Genomic DNA, 16,491 nt, shown 5'->3' with positions numbered 1-16,491 from the left:
CATTGGCTGCTCACCTGGGACTGGGGGTGCTCCCCGCCCTGGAGCGGGGAGCTTGGGTGGAGGAGACATTAGCTCGAAAGAAGATGGTAATACGATCCTTTATTGGGTACTTACTTTGTGTGCCAGACTGAGCCGGGGCTGGCACTTTATTTGATCTCCACGGCAGCCTTCTGGGTAGGACCTACTGTTATCTCCATTTTGCTGAAGAGAAAGCTGAGGCACAAAGTGGTTAAACAAGTTGCCCAAGGTCACACAGCCTTAAAGTGGTAGAAATGCTGAGGGTCCTGGCTCCCTGAGAATGTCGGGGCTGGATGGGGAGTGGAGGAGGTACGATGTGCTGCAGGGGGGATGAGGGCACCTCAGAGCCCCCCTCCAGGAGTGTGCCTGGCTGGTAGGGCCTCTGGGCCAGTCAGTGGCATCCCTGTGGACACCAGCCAGCTTGGGGGACCTTTGGCTGCTCTGCCTGGTAAAGGGAGAGAAGGACTGTGCCATTTTCCTCACTGGGATGCAGATGGGAGTGGAGGTTCTATCAGGTGCTAAGTCTTTCAAGCAGGTACAGGGTTCTGCTTGGGGCAGACATCACTTGAGCAGGCCCTTAAAGAATGTGCAGCAATGGATCATTGCGGTGCGCGGGAGGGAGTTCTGCGCAGAGGACCCAGAATAGGCAAAGGCTCAGAGGCCAGAGTGCAGTGTGTGTCTGTTGTGGCCAGAAAGAGGATGCATGGATTGAGATGCATGGAAGAGATGAGACTGAAGTTGATTTCACTGGCGCTCTCCAGGGCCTCCATGCTCTCCTTCAGGCTCTTGGCTGTTTGCCAATACAAACCAGGCCACTCTCCCAGGCTTCCACCAAGAGAAAGGGAGTCAGAGCTGGTAGGGATCTCTACAGATCACTTTTTCACCCTCCCCCGATTCTACAGCGGAACTGAGGCCCCCAAGGGGGATGTTTCCTGCTGTTAGAAAGTGGCAGTATGGGTACTAAACCCCAGCTTCCCTAAGCTTACGCCTGAACTGCCAGATCTTTTGCTAAACCTGGATCATGGTGGTTTTCGTCCAAGAGTTTAAGGAAAGGAACCCTCAGGACACAGTTGCTTCCTGGAGATGTTTGAGATCTGAGAGGGAGTCTACCAGAAGGACCCTCTCCTCCCCTGTAGGAAAGGCAGACCCTTTTGGGGGTGGGGAAGGGTGGCGCCATCAATGGGGACCACACTTGGAAGGAGATGTTTTCCCCTCTCCCCTGAAGTATTGACATGAAGCTCCCCCTGTCCCCCCCGTACACCTCTTTCCTGCCATTTACCTGAGCTTGTGGTTTGGTTTTCCAGGGAACAAATGAGTCTCAACTGGGGCAACATCTTATATAGTTCAAAAGCCCTGAAGAGATTTAATGATTTGTGTGTCACTTATTCATTCAGAAAATATATGCCAGGACCTGAATTTAGGGATATAGTAGTTAACAAGTCAGACAAAAATCTCTCCCTTCATGGGCTTATATTATAGTGGGGGAAGCAGACAATAAAGCTAATAAATATGTAAATATAGCATAGGCCAGTGGTGAGGGGTGCTGTGGAGAAAAGCAGGGCGGGGAGGTGGGTAGGGAAGGTGTTTCCTTGGTTGGGGCTTCACTGGCTCAGAGAGCCCTGAACGAAGGAAGCCCCACCACCCCCAGGTCTTTGGCCACCAGAATTTATTCTCTGACCCTTTGTTTTGGAGGAATAATAGTGATGATGACGATGGTACTATTTGCCAGATACCATGCTAGGAGCTTTTCACATACTTATATCCAATCATTACAATAACCCTGCAGGGCAGCTCATGTCCCCATTTTGCAGATGAGGAAACTGAGGCACAGAAAAATTAAGTAACCTAAGTCACACAGCCAGGAAATGGCTCAGCCAGAGGGCAGCAGCTCTGAGGTCCATAGGTTGCATCTATGAGGCCTCAGAAAGCCCCAAACCCTCTCCTGTATCTGGAAAGCCATGTGGAATTTATCTGGAAAAAACAAATTGATGGCAGGCTTCTCTGTCACTTTAATGCATCCTAGCCTTCCCTGCCAAGACACTGGCGACCTGTCCCTGGATACATAGAGGGGCTGGGTCTGGACATTCGCAGTGGACCAAATGTGCAGGATTTAGGTTCAGCAACAATAAAACCTCAAGTTACATGCCCTGTACTGATTGTGCAAAGGGCCAGCTAATATTAGGTTGGCCAAAAAGTTCGTTCGGGTTTTTCTGTTAGATGTTACGGGAAAACCCGAAAGAACTTTTTGGCCAGCCCAATATTTGTCCCCTGTGCTTGTGTATCTAAGCCTTTCTGAAGGGGGGACAGGCATCTGTCAGCTAGGGGATTTTCAGTGTCACTCATGGAAGCAGAGTTTTGTGGATTTCTCCACGTGCTCAGCTTTGGGCCCACTGTGAAGTATGGGTGGGTTGGCAAGTGTCAGTTGTGGCCAGAGCCCCCAAGGAGCTTGAGGTCCAGCCAAAGAGACCGGACATCCTTATAAGCCAAGAGCAGTCAGGATGACGGCAGCATGGGGGTCTGGTGAGATGAGCCCTGGACCCCGTCGTCAGGCCTGAGTCCCCCTGGCTTGGCCACCAACCCTCTGAGCCCACCGCTGGCCATGACAAGAGGCCGGAAGGGGGGCTTGGAGGTTCCTTCTAGTCTGAGACTGAGGTGAAGGTGCCGCGACAAGGGTGAGAGGAGTGCAGAGACCACAGAGAAGGCAATCAGAGAGGGCCCCACAACCGGGAGGCGAAAGCTGGTTAGGATTTGGGGATGAGAAGAGAAGAGGTGGAGGGACGAGGACAAAGAAGCCGGGTGAACACGCGCCTCTGGCCTCACCCGGGCCTGACGCAGTGGGTGGCTCAGTAAATCCTGGCTGCCTTCCTCACTGATGGAGCCATGGAAAAGGTGGTTATCGACTCCAGTGGGAATGCATTGCATTCCCTTCCTCAAGAACAACAATAGCAGTCAGGAAAACTGGATGACAGGGCACCTCTGAGGGGAGGGGCACACACCTGGCTCCTGTGGATGGTCTTTTTTAAATTTATTTATTTATTTATTTATTTATTTATTTATTTATGGCTGTGTTGGGTCTTCGTTTCTGTACGAGGGCTTTCTCTAGTTGCGGCAAGCGGGGGCCACTCTTCATCGCGGTGCGCGGGCCTCTCACTATCGCGGCCTCTCTTGTTGCGGAGCACAGGCTCCAGACACGCAGGCTCAGTAATTGTGGCTCACGGGCCCAGTCGCTCCGCGGCATGTGGGATCTTCCCAGACCAGGGCTCGAACCCGTGTCCCCTGCATTGGCAGGCAGATTCACAACCACTGCGCCACCAGGGAAGCCCCTGTGGATGGTCTTGCCCACGGTCTCCCAGCTTTAGGGTTCTGCCGAGTCCTGGTCACGTGGACATGAGGTGCGTTGGAAGGAGAAGCAGCCTGTCTGGGGAAGTCTCCAACATAAAGAGGAGAGGCATCCACGCACCATTCTGAGCTGGAAGACCCCCTGCCTAGGAGACATTCAGGCCAGGGAGGGGCTGTTCCCCGATCCTCCTTACACAGTGTCGGGGGTCCTCCGCCCTCATCCTGCACCCCATTTTGTCCCCACAGTGCTTCCTCTGGAGAGGCAGCTCCATGAGGCTGCCTGCCGGAACCACGTTGGGAGGATGAAGGAGCTGATCGGGAGGAGAGTACACATCAGGGCCAGAAATCACGTGTGTATAGGGGCTCCAGCTAGGAATAATGCTATAGTGTCACCTCCACACAGGAGGGACAGTTCACGGAGCCTGGGGCAGGCACATCGGCACGTGTTAACTTGGGGGAGGCTCAGGCCCTGTCCTTGTCTACTTTGTCTCAAAATCTCTGAGGCCCAAAGTCAGGGTCAGGATTCCAGCGCTCTTAACTCTTAATCCTTGTGACCCATCCAGAAGGCTCCTCTAAGAAACAAATTTAGAATCAGGAGGGCAGGGGGTCAAAGGTCAGGAGTCGGAGGCTGGCAGATAGGGACAGGCACCTGGAGAGACAAAGGTGGCCTGGTGCCTCTGGTCAGAAGTCCAGGGGTTCTGGACCAAGGGAGGCTGATGTGTCAGTTGCCAATTTTTTTTTTTTTTACAGTGTTTTGTTTTAAAGTCTTTATTGAATTTGTTACAATATGGCTTCTGTTTTATGCTTTGGTTTTTTGGCCACAAGGCATGTGAGATCTTAGCTCCCCCACCAGGGGTCCAGACTGCATCCCCTGCACTGGAAGGCGGAGTCCCTGAGGCAGCAATTTAGTTCAGTTCTCTGAGGGCCCGCTGTGCCCACTGAGTGTGTAAAACTGTTGTGGGCCCAGGCCTGCCCTTGGCCTGGTGGGAAAGCAGACCAGGCCCTGCTGACGAGGCCTCACGGAAGGGTGCAGGTGGGCTGGTTCACAGCCCTGCTGGAGAAGGGAGCAGAGGGAAAAGCCATTCTTCTGGTTGGGGACACTGGGGACGGGCCTGGGTACCACGTGGGGTAGCCTCTCCATGTGTTGGGGCTTCTAGCTGTCAGGAGCATCTTAGAGGAGATGCCAGGGCCTGGGTGAGAGGTCAGTGGAGGCTGAAAGGGTTGGATGCAGGATTCCTGACTGCAGCGGTTATCCTCTGTCTGGTTTGATGTGACAGGGGTACAACTTGGGTCTTCACAGCCTGCCTAGGGCTCAGTAATAGTAGCAGGAGTTCTAGGGTGTGTCTGGTGTGTTTTGGTTTTCAGAGCACTCATCTACCTGTTTCCTGGTGGTTCTCACTCACCCCTGGAGAGGGGAGGAGAGGAGGGAGGATTAGTCCTATTTATAGATGGAGGCAGGCACAGAGGAGGGCAGCAAGTCACCTTAGGTCACACAGCACATTACTGGTGACTGGAGCCTTGGTCTCATCTCCTGGACAAGCACTTGCAAGGAAACATGGACTTGCAAGTTGGACTTGCGTCTTATGGATGATAGGATGCTAATGCCAGATTCATTCATTCATTTACTCGTTGAATGATTCATTTGTTCAATAAGTATTAAGGGCTTACTCTGTGCTGGCACTGTGCTAGGTGATGGGGACAGCAGAGCCCATGGCAGACATGGTCCCAGCCCTCTTGGAGCTGACAGTCTGGTGGGGGAAAACAGACAGTAAATAGAGTATCTCACAAATAGTTCATCCCCACTGTCACAATTTGAGAGCATGTGGGCGTCAGAGGGGCCCTGTCGGCCAGAAGTCTTCCCAAGGAAGTGGCATTTTTGTGGGAGCCAGTGAAAAAGGGCAGTGTTTCCAGGCAGAGGGGACAGCATGGGAAAGGAGGGGACAGCTCGTCCCCAGAGAGACCACACAGAAAATTAGTGTTTTCTTTTGTTGCCCCATCACGTGCTGAAAACTGTGGAGGGAAGTGGGTTCTTGGGTTGGAGGCTGGCTTCCCCAAGGCCTGCTCAGATGTGCTGAGGGCCAGAGACCAGGGTGAACTGCCAGGTCGGTCTGACAGTGAGTTTGGGGTGGGGGGTAGGTCAGAACCCTTCAGCCCTGTTCTGAAGGAAGGAGGGGACAGAACCCAGGCACTCAGGATTCCTCAGGGACTTGGAAAATAATCCTCAGACACAGGTGGCTGCCCAGCAGAGGGAGCAACAGGAACAGACTTAGAGACAGGATGTTGTCTGACATTTCTGACAAGCAGTGCCGGGCCATGCAGGGCCTCATAGGCCCAAGGTTTAGGAGTTTGATCCAAGAACAGTGGGAAGCTGAGAAGAGTTTTAGGTGGGAGACAGATGGATCTAGACATGGTGTTTTACTACGTTCATTTCAGCAGCTACAGAGTGGAAGAGGAGGGGGTCAGAGTGGAGCTCTGGCCCCAGCTGACTGGTCACCAGAGCCAGCAAAGGTCCTTCCACCCCGCAGACAGGTTGTCCTGGCCGAGAGGTAGGGAGGCTGTGCGAGGTGGGCCGGGAAGCCAGCTGGTGCCTCACAGGTTTCCTCTCCCTCCTGGCAGGTGGGCAGGGTGGCCCTGCAGCGGGCCGCGGGCGCAGGGCACGAGCAGGCTGTGCGGCTGCTCCTAGAACACGAGGCTGCTGTGGATGATGAGGATGCGGTACGGGTCCCCTCACGCAGGCATGTCTGTGTGTGTATGTCCGTCTTCCTGTCTGTCTTAGGGTGGGGCAGGGGCATCAGAACTCATTCTGGGTCTATGAGCCAGCTGTCATTGCCGAGGTCGTCACTGATACACAGACGAGCAGGTGCAGGCTGGGCAGGGGGTCAAAGTCTTCAGGGGCCAATGACACTGCACCAATCCCACTTTCCCTTGGCACAGTCATAAAGATCTCTTCATTTTCAAGGGCCTTTCAGTTCTCAGCCTTTTCAGTCCCTCGTGATGTCATGTGAACAGGGAGAGATGTGGGCTGTAGAACAGGTAATTGGGTGGGTTGACAAAGGCCTCATTAGTAAAGTCATCGGGAGGGAGGTCTCTCATGATATGCCACAGGGCTCTGCCCTGGCAAACACTAACCCACAACCTGGATAAAGACTAACAGTCTTACTTAACAAATTGGCAGGGAGCACACTGCTAAGAGAGAGAACAGAATAATAACAAGGTCTACAAATTTATCTCTACGGGTTTGGGTAAAGAGCTGAATCTGACAACGGCATTTGACAGGGATACATTTTTAAAAAATTATAAACTTCTCTGCAGAAACTTGGCTTCCGTGGAAATACTCTTCTTTGTCCTGACTCCTCTTTGCTCTGAGGCCCCACCATGAAGTGGGCTTGATTACAAGTCAGGGCTGGGAGTGGGGCAGCAACACCTGCCTCCCCACTCCCTCACCCCATCTCCTCCCTGCTCCTGCTTAGGCCTCATTTAGAGATGACCCTGGAAGGAGAGTGTCTGGGTTCCTTAGTCTGAGTGTCCCAGTAAACCACTGGAACTTCTTGTATCAGCCTTTTGCCCACAAAGACCCTCACTGTTGGGATTCCCTGGTGGCACAGTGGTTAAGAATCCACCTGCCAATGCAGGGGACACGGGTTTGAGCCCTGGTCCAGGAAGATCCCACATGCCACGGAGCAGCTAAGCCTGCGCGCCACAACTACTGAGCCTGCGCTGTACAGCCTGTGAGCCACAACTACTGAGCCTATGTGCCACAACTACTGAAGCCCGTGCGCCTGGAGCCCGTGCTCCACAACAAGAGAAGCCACCGCAATGAGAAGCCCGCGCTCCGCAACGAAGAGTAGCCCCCGCTCGCCGCAACCAGAGAAAGCCCACGTGCAGCAAGGAAGACCCAACGTAGCCAAAAATAAATAAATAAATAAATAAATATTTTAAAAAAGACCCTCACTATCACCACCATGCTCTATTATTTCTTCCTTGAGGGACTGAGTGAGAGAAGAAGATATGAGGGAGAATAGTAAGAGAGGGTGCTTACAAATCTCTGTTTCCTTTGCAAACAGCAATAAATACGTTTTGAAAAATAAGAAGGCTGGTAGGCGTGCCTACTTTAATAACAGGAGGGTGGAGGAGACACTGGAGAAGGGAAATCCTGTTGTTGGGGGGAAGGTCTCTAGTGAAAAGCCGCAGGGCTCTGTCCTAGATAGTTCCTGGAACTAGGACAGTGAGGTATCTTGGGGATCCCACTGGCAAGAGGCTCTGTCTCCCATGACTCTCCTCCCCCAACCTTGAGCCTTGACCCTTTTCATTCCCAAGCTCCTGTGGGCTTCTCCCCTTGGACTCTGTCCTTCGTCCTCCAGCCAGCCCACAGTTACTGATATTGTACCAGTGGCTGAGCTCTGAGCCAGTGCTGGGTCTCCTGGCCTCTTTGGTTCTAGCTGAGACCAACTCTAGTCCCCATTTGAGGTGCTATGGTGGGTCCAGCACCTTCCCAAGGTTTCAGGAGGAAGGGCTTAAATTCTTGTGGTCACTCTTGGCTCTTACTTCCAGCTTCTGCTCGGTTTTTGCCGTCCTCTTGAAATTTTGCACATAGTCCTTTGTCTCTAACTTGGCATCACCCCTAACATGGACCACAGTCTTTCTCCCCACTTTCCATAGAGACCCCATTCACACACTTTGATGTGGGGCAGGCTTTCCAAAATAAGAGATGGAGGGGATTTACATTACACACAAAAACAATGTAAAAATCCTAAAATCCTGTCTTTGACATTCCTGTTCTTTATTATTTTCTTTCCTTTACCATATGCTTTATTTTTTTCTTTTTTTTAAATTTATTTTTTAAATTGAAGTATAGTTGATTTACAATGTTGTGTTAATTTCTGCTGTACAGCAAAGTGACTCAGTTGTACATATACATACATTCTTTTTTATACTATTTTCCATTATGGTTTATCCCAGGACATTAAATATAGTTCCCTGTGCTATACAGTAGGACCTTGTCCATCTATTCTTTTTTTTTTTTTAATTTATTTATTATTTATTTTTGGCTGTGTTGGGTCTTCGTTTCTGTGCGAGGGCTTTCTCTAGGTGCGGCAAGCGGGGGCCACTCTTCATCGTGATGCGTGGGCCTCTCACTGTCGCGGCCTCTCTTGTTGCGGAGCACAGGCTCCAGACGCGCAGGCTCAATTGTTGTGGCTCACGGGCCTAGTTGCTCCGCGGCATGTGGGATCTTCCCAGACCAGGGCTCGAACCCGTGTCCCCTGCATTGGCAGGCAGATTCTCAACCACTGCGCCACCAGGGAAGCCCCATCTATTCTTTATGTAATAGCTTGCATCTACTAACCCCAAACTCCCAGCCCATCCCTCCCTCCTCCCCCCTCCCCCTTGGCAACCACAAGTTTGTTCTCTATGCCATTCCTGTTCTTTAAAGTCCCTTGGTCCTTTCCTTGTCTTGGGCTTGGCCTCTTCCCCTGCCCCACTTTCAATGCTGTCCTTGTCTGCACCATCCCCGCCCTGCCTCCAAATTCCTGCCGTGATGCCCAGTCAGTTCTTTTTGGGTTTCACCTTTCATCCCAACCACTTGTCACAGCTTTTACCCAAACCCAGTTCTGTCCCTAAGAGGGATTCTGGTGCCAACCACTAAGACCCCTTTTCCTGGTACCCCCCCCAGAAGCTCTTTGTGGAGCCAAGAGGGGAAGCGGTTGTGATTGGGGTGCTCTGTGCAGGTGCTGGGGTGAGGCACCCTTTCCCCCAGAGGTCCAGACTGTGAAATTGAGGCTGATTCAGGACTAGGCCAACCCTGTTCTTCTGGCAGCTTAGAGTGTGCTGGGGATGAGGATACATCAGGGGACACTGATCCCTTAGCCCTTCCTGAGGTGGGCTCTGCATTTCTGCTCCCAGCTGGACTTGGGAGCATTTTCCCACTGCAAGCCTGCTTCTTATGCTTGTGGGGAGATTCTGTGGCCCATCAGTACCAGGTCACCCTGTGAGCTCATTCTATGAATGACAGGCCATTGGCCTCACCAGAGGACCCAGAGCCACACATGACCCTGTTTCTGTGGGAAAATATGTTCTGGTCTTTGAACGCCCAACTTAGAGACAAACTTTGGGGCTGCCCAAAGCTGAGGGAGGCCAGTGCAGCCTGTAGGCGGAAGGTGGTGATGATCTCCCAGGCCTCTGTTCTGCTCAGACCCTGCCCCATCCCACCACACTCAAGGAAAGACAGAGAAAAACCACTTCTAAGAGGGTCGCTGGCTGTCAGTGCGTCCTGGGAGGTGAGTTTGGAGGCCGGGGGTGCTCTTCACAGAGAAGGAAAGACTCAGTAGAGGTGGGGATGAAGGCTGCCCTCAGATGCAGAACCCCACGAAGGTGGAGGTCAGTGCAGGGGCTCTGGTGACCTGGAAACACTTCGCAGATGTCGAGGAAGAGTATCCTGCAAATAGGATCTGGGCTGCCATCAGAAGAAGGCCTAGATGTATTTTCAGTTGCTCCAAAGGGCCAGTAGGGTGGAAAGCACAGGGATGCAGATTTCAGTTCAGCATGAGGAGGGACTTTCACTTTCTCTTTCAGTTTCAGGGACTCTCACGGTGAGAAGTGTTTGACGGTGCAGTGGTTGTCTTGTGCAGCGGCGAGATGCCGTCCCTTCATGTGTGCAGACCTAAGCCATCTGCCTGGAGGATGTGCTGCAGGAGATTCAAACAGTTGATTCTCAAACGCCAGTCCAGGATGAGGTCTTCACCGGTCACAGCAAATCAGAAAATTAGAACAATGCAGTGTATGTTTCATGAAGCTGTATTTGGAAAGAGTATAGTCTGAGATCAGCTCCTTCCAAATTTTTTGTGGTAAAACGGTCCATCTTTATGAACTGGTGGTGAGAGGAGATGGCAGCTCTTTTATTTTTAAGTTTTATTTGGTATCCCCACAAAGGTTTGCAGTTGTTGGAAGAGTAAATCCTCAGAGTTACCACAGGGAGAAAATCTTTTTCCCTTTTTTCTTTTCTTTCTTTTTATTGTATCTATGTGAGAAGATGGCTGTTAGCTGAACCTACTGTGGTGATCATTTCACAATATATGTAAATCAAACGATCATGCTGTATGCCTTAAACTTATACTGTGATGTATGTCAATTATTCGTCAATAAAACTGGGGGGGAAAAGTTAGCAATAGTATATCAGCCTCTGTTTAACACAATTTCCTGGACTTTAAGTTCCTAAAGCCCAGAGCTCCCCGGCCTGGGTGGCACTTAAGGTCCCTTATGGTTGCACGATTTTGCAAAGCACACTTGGACCCAGTTGGCACAGCCCTGCCTCCTCACAGTCTCCTCCCTTCCTCCCCCATGTCCTCTCCCCGAGTTTGGGATGAATGCGCTTCTCCTGTCTGCCTGGTTCAGCCACTTACGGATCCTCCAGATCCTGGTCAACTCCGGGGCCAAGATCCACTGTAAGAACAAGGTAAGGCCTCAGCTGGCATCCCCCTTGCCCCCTCCTACCTCCTGCTGCACAGGGCTGCCCCCACCTCTGCTGCGTGTCCCCATCACTGCCCCCTCTGTCCCCTCATGTGCCTCTGCCTGGCCCAACTTGCCTCGAACCTCTGAGAACCGTCCTGAACCCCCAGCTGAGCTCGGCCTTGTGAAGCTGGGACCTTCACTACTTCCACTGGGGCTGGGAGAAGGGCCTGGGGACGCCTCTTTCATCAACATTGAAAGCCCCTAGCTTCTGATCCCCCTACTCTTTACCACTCTGTGATGTTGGGACGGTCCCCAGTCCTCTGGCCAGCCTCTTGTTCACAAAGAGGAATTAAAGTAACACCCTCAGAAGATTAAATGAGAAGAAGGTAAGGCCTTCTCCCTCCCACGGGACCCCGGCTCCCTTGCGGTCAGTATGGCCAGGTAGAAGGAGCAAAGCACCATTTACCAAACTCTGGGACCTTGGGCAAGTTATTTTGCCACCCTGAGCCTCAGTTTTCCCACTTGGAAATAGGGGTGCTGGTACCCACCTCTGAGCTGAGGCAGAAGTAAGTACGGTGCTGTGTCTAAAGTACCTGGCCCAGTGCCTGGCACATTAGCGACCCTGGCAGTCCCCCGTTGCTCACTGGTATGTGCTATGGTTTGAGGGAGGAGAGCCCCAGGGAGTCAAGAGTGCCCAGAATCCCTGAACTGGTGTCTCAACTTTTAGGGGGTTGGTCGCCCTTATGAAAATGCAAACATTTCTGGGCCAAATACCTTCAGCCAGGAGTTCTCAACCTTGGTCCTTAGAGAGACAGAATTTGGGGATCCATGAACTTTGAAGGGAAAACAAGGACCTTTTTTTTTTTAAACTGCCCTCTGCTTGAAATTTTAGCATTTCTTTCCATGATGAATGCAGGTAGAATTAATATTATCTGTGACATTGTCTCTAAGACAAAATGTAGCTCTTTTCATATCACATTACAGTTTTTGCAGTTGTCTCAAAATACTGTTTATGCTCATGATTACTTTGAAATCATGGCGATAGTTATTAGACCTTTCACTAGATCTTGTTGTTTAATGGATCAATAAAGCACATATGCTACTAGATAAAAAATTGGGGTTTTAATATTTTGATAATGCTATTTCAACATCATTGTTTTTCTTTTCTGGTAGGCAGAATACTGTCTGCCCCAAGATGTCCATATTCCTATCCCTAGAACCTGTGAACTCTAGAACGTAACATGGCAAAAGAAATTTTTCTGATGTGATTAAGTTAAGGACCTTGAGATGGGGAGACTATTCTGGATTATCCACATGGCCCACATGTCCTTTTAGGGGAAAGAAGGAGGGAGGCAGGAGAGTCAGAGAAGGAGATGTGATTGAAGGAAGCAGAGGTTGGAGTAATGTGACCCACAAGCCAAGGAATGCGGGTAGCCTCTAGAAGCTGGAAAGGCCAGGAAATGGATTCTCCTAGAAACTCCAGAAGAGAAGCAGCCCTCCCAGCCCATTTTAGACTTTTGACCTCCAGAACTGTAAGATAATAGATGGGTATTCACCAGACGCCAAAAAGGGCCATGGCACACAGGAGGTCTGCCCTATACCATTGTTAGGATCTTGTTGGCAGTGGTGGAAATGTCTGACAGCTCCCAGGGAAGGATACCCCTAGGTTATGGGCCACAGGATCCAAGCCCAGAGTGTGGGATCCAAGCCCAGTTTCAAGCTGAGGGCCCTCCTGTCCAGTCCTGCCTGTCTGGCTTAGCCTTAGAGAGAGTCTCAGTGGTCTTGGAGAATCCAGTAGCTGTTGCGATGAAATTTGCTATCAACACAGAATGAGCCTCAGTGTTCTAGAATGAGGGAGGTGAGGTCTTAAGTGTGTGTGGAGGGCAGGGCTCTGAGTAATGGATCTTCTAGTTAAGCAGGTCCACTCCATATTAGTTTTCTGTTTTTGGTAACAAACCACCCTAAAATGTAGTGGCTTAAAGTAACATTGATTTATGATTTTTCATAATGTCATTGGCTGGTCAGTTCCTCTGGCCTTGCCTGGGCTCACTTATGAGGACACAGTCAGCGCATGTCTGGGGCCTCTGCAGGAAGAGGGAACGTCGCGGATGGTGTGGCCAGTGTCTCCAGGTGGTAGCTGATATTCATGGAGACTTCCTTCTGTGACAGCCCCAGGACATCAAAAGAGCAAGAGTAGAAGTAGCCAGGTTTCTTGAGATATTACTTCTACCGCATTCTACTGGTCAAAGCCCATCACAGGGTCAGCCTCGTTTCAGGGGGAGGAAAATATCGGATTCTTCCTCTTGATGTGAAGAGTAGTAGCACAGTCCTGTTGCTTGATCTTGGGACAGTTTCTCAGTCCATCCTGTTTTTCATGACCTTGCCACTTTCGAAGAGTACTGGTCAAGTATTTTGTAGAATATCCTTCAATTTGGTTTTGTCTGATGTTTTTCTCATGATTAGATTGGGGTTATGGAATTTTGGGAAGAAGATCACAGAGGTCAAATGCCCTTCTCATTACCTCCTATCAGGGGGCATGTGATACCATTGTGATTCGTCACTGGTGATGGTCTCTTGATCCAGTTCTGACACCAATTCTGATGTGTGTTTTTTCCACATCACCAAGCAGTTAACTCAATTCCCTGTGGACACTGACCGGGAGTCCACAAGTTTAACTCATTTCTGACACTACTTGGAGATAGTGTCAGGTTCTGCCGGCTAAGGGTTCAGTCCTACAAGACTGCCCACACTTTGGATGTCAATCACAAGCCCAGGTGGTTGCCTGGCTATATAATTGCCTGTAAATCAGAAGTTCCCACGACCCCCTCCCCAGGTTCGATTAATTTGCTAGAGCGGCTCTCAGAACTCAGGTAACTGGTTTACTTACTATATTACTGGTTTATTACAAAGGATATTAAGAATATGAATCATCAATGGCCAGATGAAGAGATGCATAGGGCAAGGTCCTGAATGCAGGTGCTTGTGTCCCCATGGAGTTTGGGACCCGGCACATGGATGTGATCTGATTCACCAACCTGGAAGTTCTCCAAGCCCTGTCCTTTTGGGTTTTTAATGGAGGCTTCATTACATAGACTTGATAGATTAAATTCTCAGCCCTTGGTCATTGACTGAACCTCCATCCCCTCTCCTCTCCTCAGAGGTGGGGAGGTGGGTATGGAAGTTCCAACCCTCTAATCACTGTTGGTTCCCCCGGCAACCAGCCCCCATCCTTTGGTTACTTAGGGGCTTCAGGTCACCTCGTTAACATCATAAAAGACACCTTTATCACTGTTACCATTTAGGAGATTCCTAGGGTTTTAGGAGCTCTGTGCCAGGAGCCAGGACAAAGACCAAATATATATTTCTTATTATAAATCACAATATCAAGCTTGATCTCTTGGTTAAAGTGGTGTCGGCCAGGTTTCTCCACTGGAATGTTAGCATTTTTCCCTTTCCATGCTCTATTGTTGGAAACTCTTTGTCGTTTTAATTTGCATTTCAATAATGACTAATGAAGTCATATATTTTTTCATGTGCTTATTTGCCATTCCATATATCTTCTTTGGTGTGCAGATTATTTTTTAATTGGGGTAATTTCCTTTTTTTAAAATTTATTTATTTTTATTTATTTACTTTTGGCTGCGTTGGGTCTTCGCTGCTGCACGTGGGCTTTCTCTAGTTGTGGCGAGCGGGGGCTACTCTTCGTTGCGGTGCGCGGGCTTCTCATTGAGGTGGCTTCTCTTGTTGCAGAGCACAGGCTCTAGGCGCACGGGCTTCAGTAGTTGTGGAGCGTGGGCTCAGTAGCTGTGGCTCGCGGGCTCTAAAGTGCAGGCTCAGTAGTTGTGACGCATAGGCTTAGTTGCTCCGCGGCATGTGGGATCTTCCCAGACCAGGGCTCGAACCCGTGTCCCCTGCACTGGCAGGCGGATTCTTAACCACTGTGCCACCAGGGAAGTCCCTGGGGTAATTTCTTATTGATGAGTTTTTAGAGTTCTTTATAGATTTTGGATGCATTTCAAAATAAATTGCAGACATCAATGTACTTCCCTCTAAATATGTCAGCATGCATATTATTATTATTATTAAAAATTTTATTTCTTTATTTATGGCTGTGTTGGGTCTTCGTTTCTGTGCGAGGGCTTTCTCCAGTTGCGGCAAGCGGGAGCCACTCTTCATCACAGTGCGCGGGCCTCTCACTATCGCGGCCTCTCTTGTTGCAGAGCACAGGCTCCAGACGCGCAGGCTCAGTAATTGTGGCTCACGGGCCTAGTTGCTCCGCGGCATGTGGGATCCTCCCAGACCAGGGCTCGAACCTGTGTCCCCTGCATTGGCAGGCAGATTCTCAACCACTGCGCCACCAGGGAAGCCCCAGAATGCATATTATTAACTAGAGTTCAAATTCTTTGTATACAATGAAATACAAGCTGAGTTTTTTTAAAAATATTTATTTATTTATTTATTTTTTATTTGGTTGCACCAGGTCTTAGTTGTGGCTTGCAGGCTCCTTAGTTGCGGCTCCAGGGCTCCTCATTTTAGCTGCGGCTTGCCAGCTCCTTAGTTGTGGCATGTGAACTCTTAGTTGCGGCATGCATGTGGGATCTAGTTCCCTGACCAGGGATGGAATCTTGGCCCCCTGTGTTGGGAATGTGGAGTCTTATCCACTACACCACCAGGGAAGTCCCTACACACTGAAATTTGACAAGTGCTACTCCTCTGTAACCCAAACCACTGTCAAGATGTAGAAGACTTCCATTGACTTTTATGACCCATTGATGGTTACAATCTATTTGGAAAAGTACTCCAAATAATCTAGCTGTAATGCAAGGCCTGGGTAGGAGCTCTCGGCTATGAACATAGGATTTGCAAACCTCCCTCACTTAAATATTGCTTCTGGGGCTAAGAGACCTTCAATAAAGTGAAGCACAATACGCCTGTATTATCCTAACTTGACCTATGAGGAAATGGGGGCTCAGAGAGGTATAGGTAACTTGCCGAAGACCACAGAGCTGATAAATGCTGGAGCTGGGATTTGAACTCTGGCATCCTGACTCCCACCAGCCCCTGTGAGGCTAAGTGGGTCCTGCGGATGTCCCAGGGGCCTATCTCCATTTTCAGTGTGGTTTCCTTTGGAAAGCTGTTCTGATCCCAAACACTCATTGGGAGACAGCCAGCGCGTGAGCAGAGCCTCCCTTCGCAGACTGCAGGGACAACCCTGGGCTTGTTTCCAGGACGGCCTGACCTTACTGCACTGCGCAGCCCAAAAAGGCCATGTGCCAGTGCTGGCGTTCATAACAGAGGACCTGGAGGACGTGGCCCTGGACCATGCTGACAAGGTGAGTGTGGCCTCAAGGCTGTGTGTCCTTCCCATCGGGCTTGGGATTCCTGGGGCCTCTCCTGTACATTCCTTGAGTGCATCCCTTGAGCCATGGGTAGTGCAGACTGGACCCTACCTGAGGGAGTTGCTGGTCTAGAAGGGGCATTAGGGCACAAATGAGGAGGACGCCAGCAGCACATGGTCAGTTCCCTCAGAGAGACTCTGATATGGACTAGACACAGGTTAGAGAAGGGAGACATTGCTTTCTGCTTCCTGGAGGAGGTGGAATTTGGTAAATGAACTAGATTTCATTAGTAAGGTTAGAAAGCAAGGGACATTCCAGATGGAGGAGAGACAATTGCTAGAGCTTTAGA

The 16,491-nt window shown here is 50.3% G+C and overlaps 1 protein-coding gene across 1 annotated transcript in view; it reads left to right on the top strand.

The window, feature by feature from the left end:
• ANKDD1A (ankyrin repeat and death domain containing 1A) overlaps positions 1–16,491 on the top strand; it is a 36,058-nt gene that overhangs the window by 516 nt on the left and 19,051 nt on the right. The window contains 4 exon segments of the mRNA XM_061182026.1: positions 3,604–3,707; positions 5,974–6,102; positions 10,709–10,807; positions 16,032–16,136. Coding sequence (XP_061038009.1) covers positions 3,604–3,707; positions 5,974–6,102; positions 10,709–10,807; positions 16,032–16,136 — 437 coding nt within the window.

Source organism: Eubalaena glacialis, chromosome 2 (genome assembly GCF_028564815.1).
Source record: "Eubalaena glacialis isolate mEubGla1 chromosome 2, mEubGla1.1.hap2.+ XY, whole genome shotgun sequence".
Taxonomy (NCBI): domain Eukaryota; kingdom Metazoa; phylum Chordata; class Mammalia; order Artiodactyla; family Balaenidae; genus Eubalaena; species Eubalaena glacialis.
Note: the sequence above shows the minus strand (reverse complement) of the source record. Positions and strands in the feature narration are given on the sequence as shown.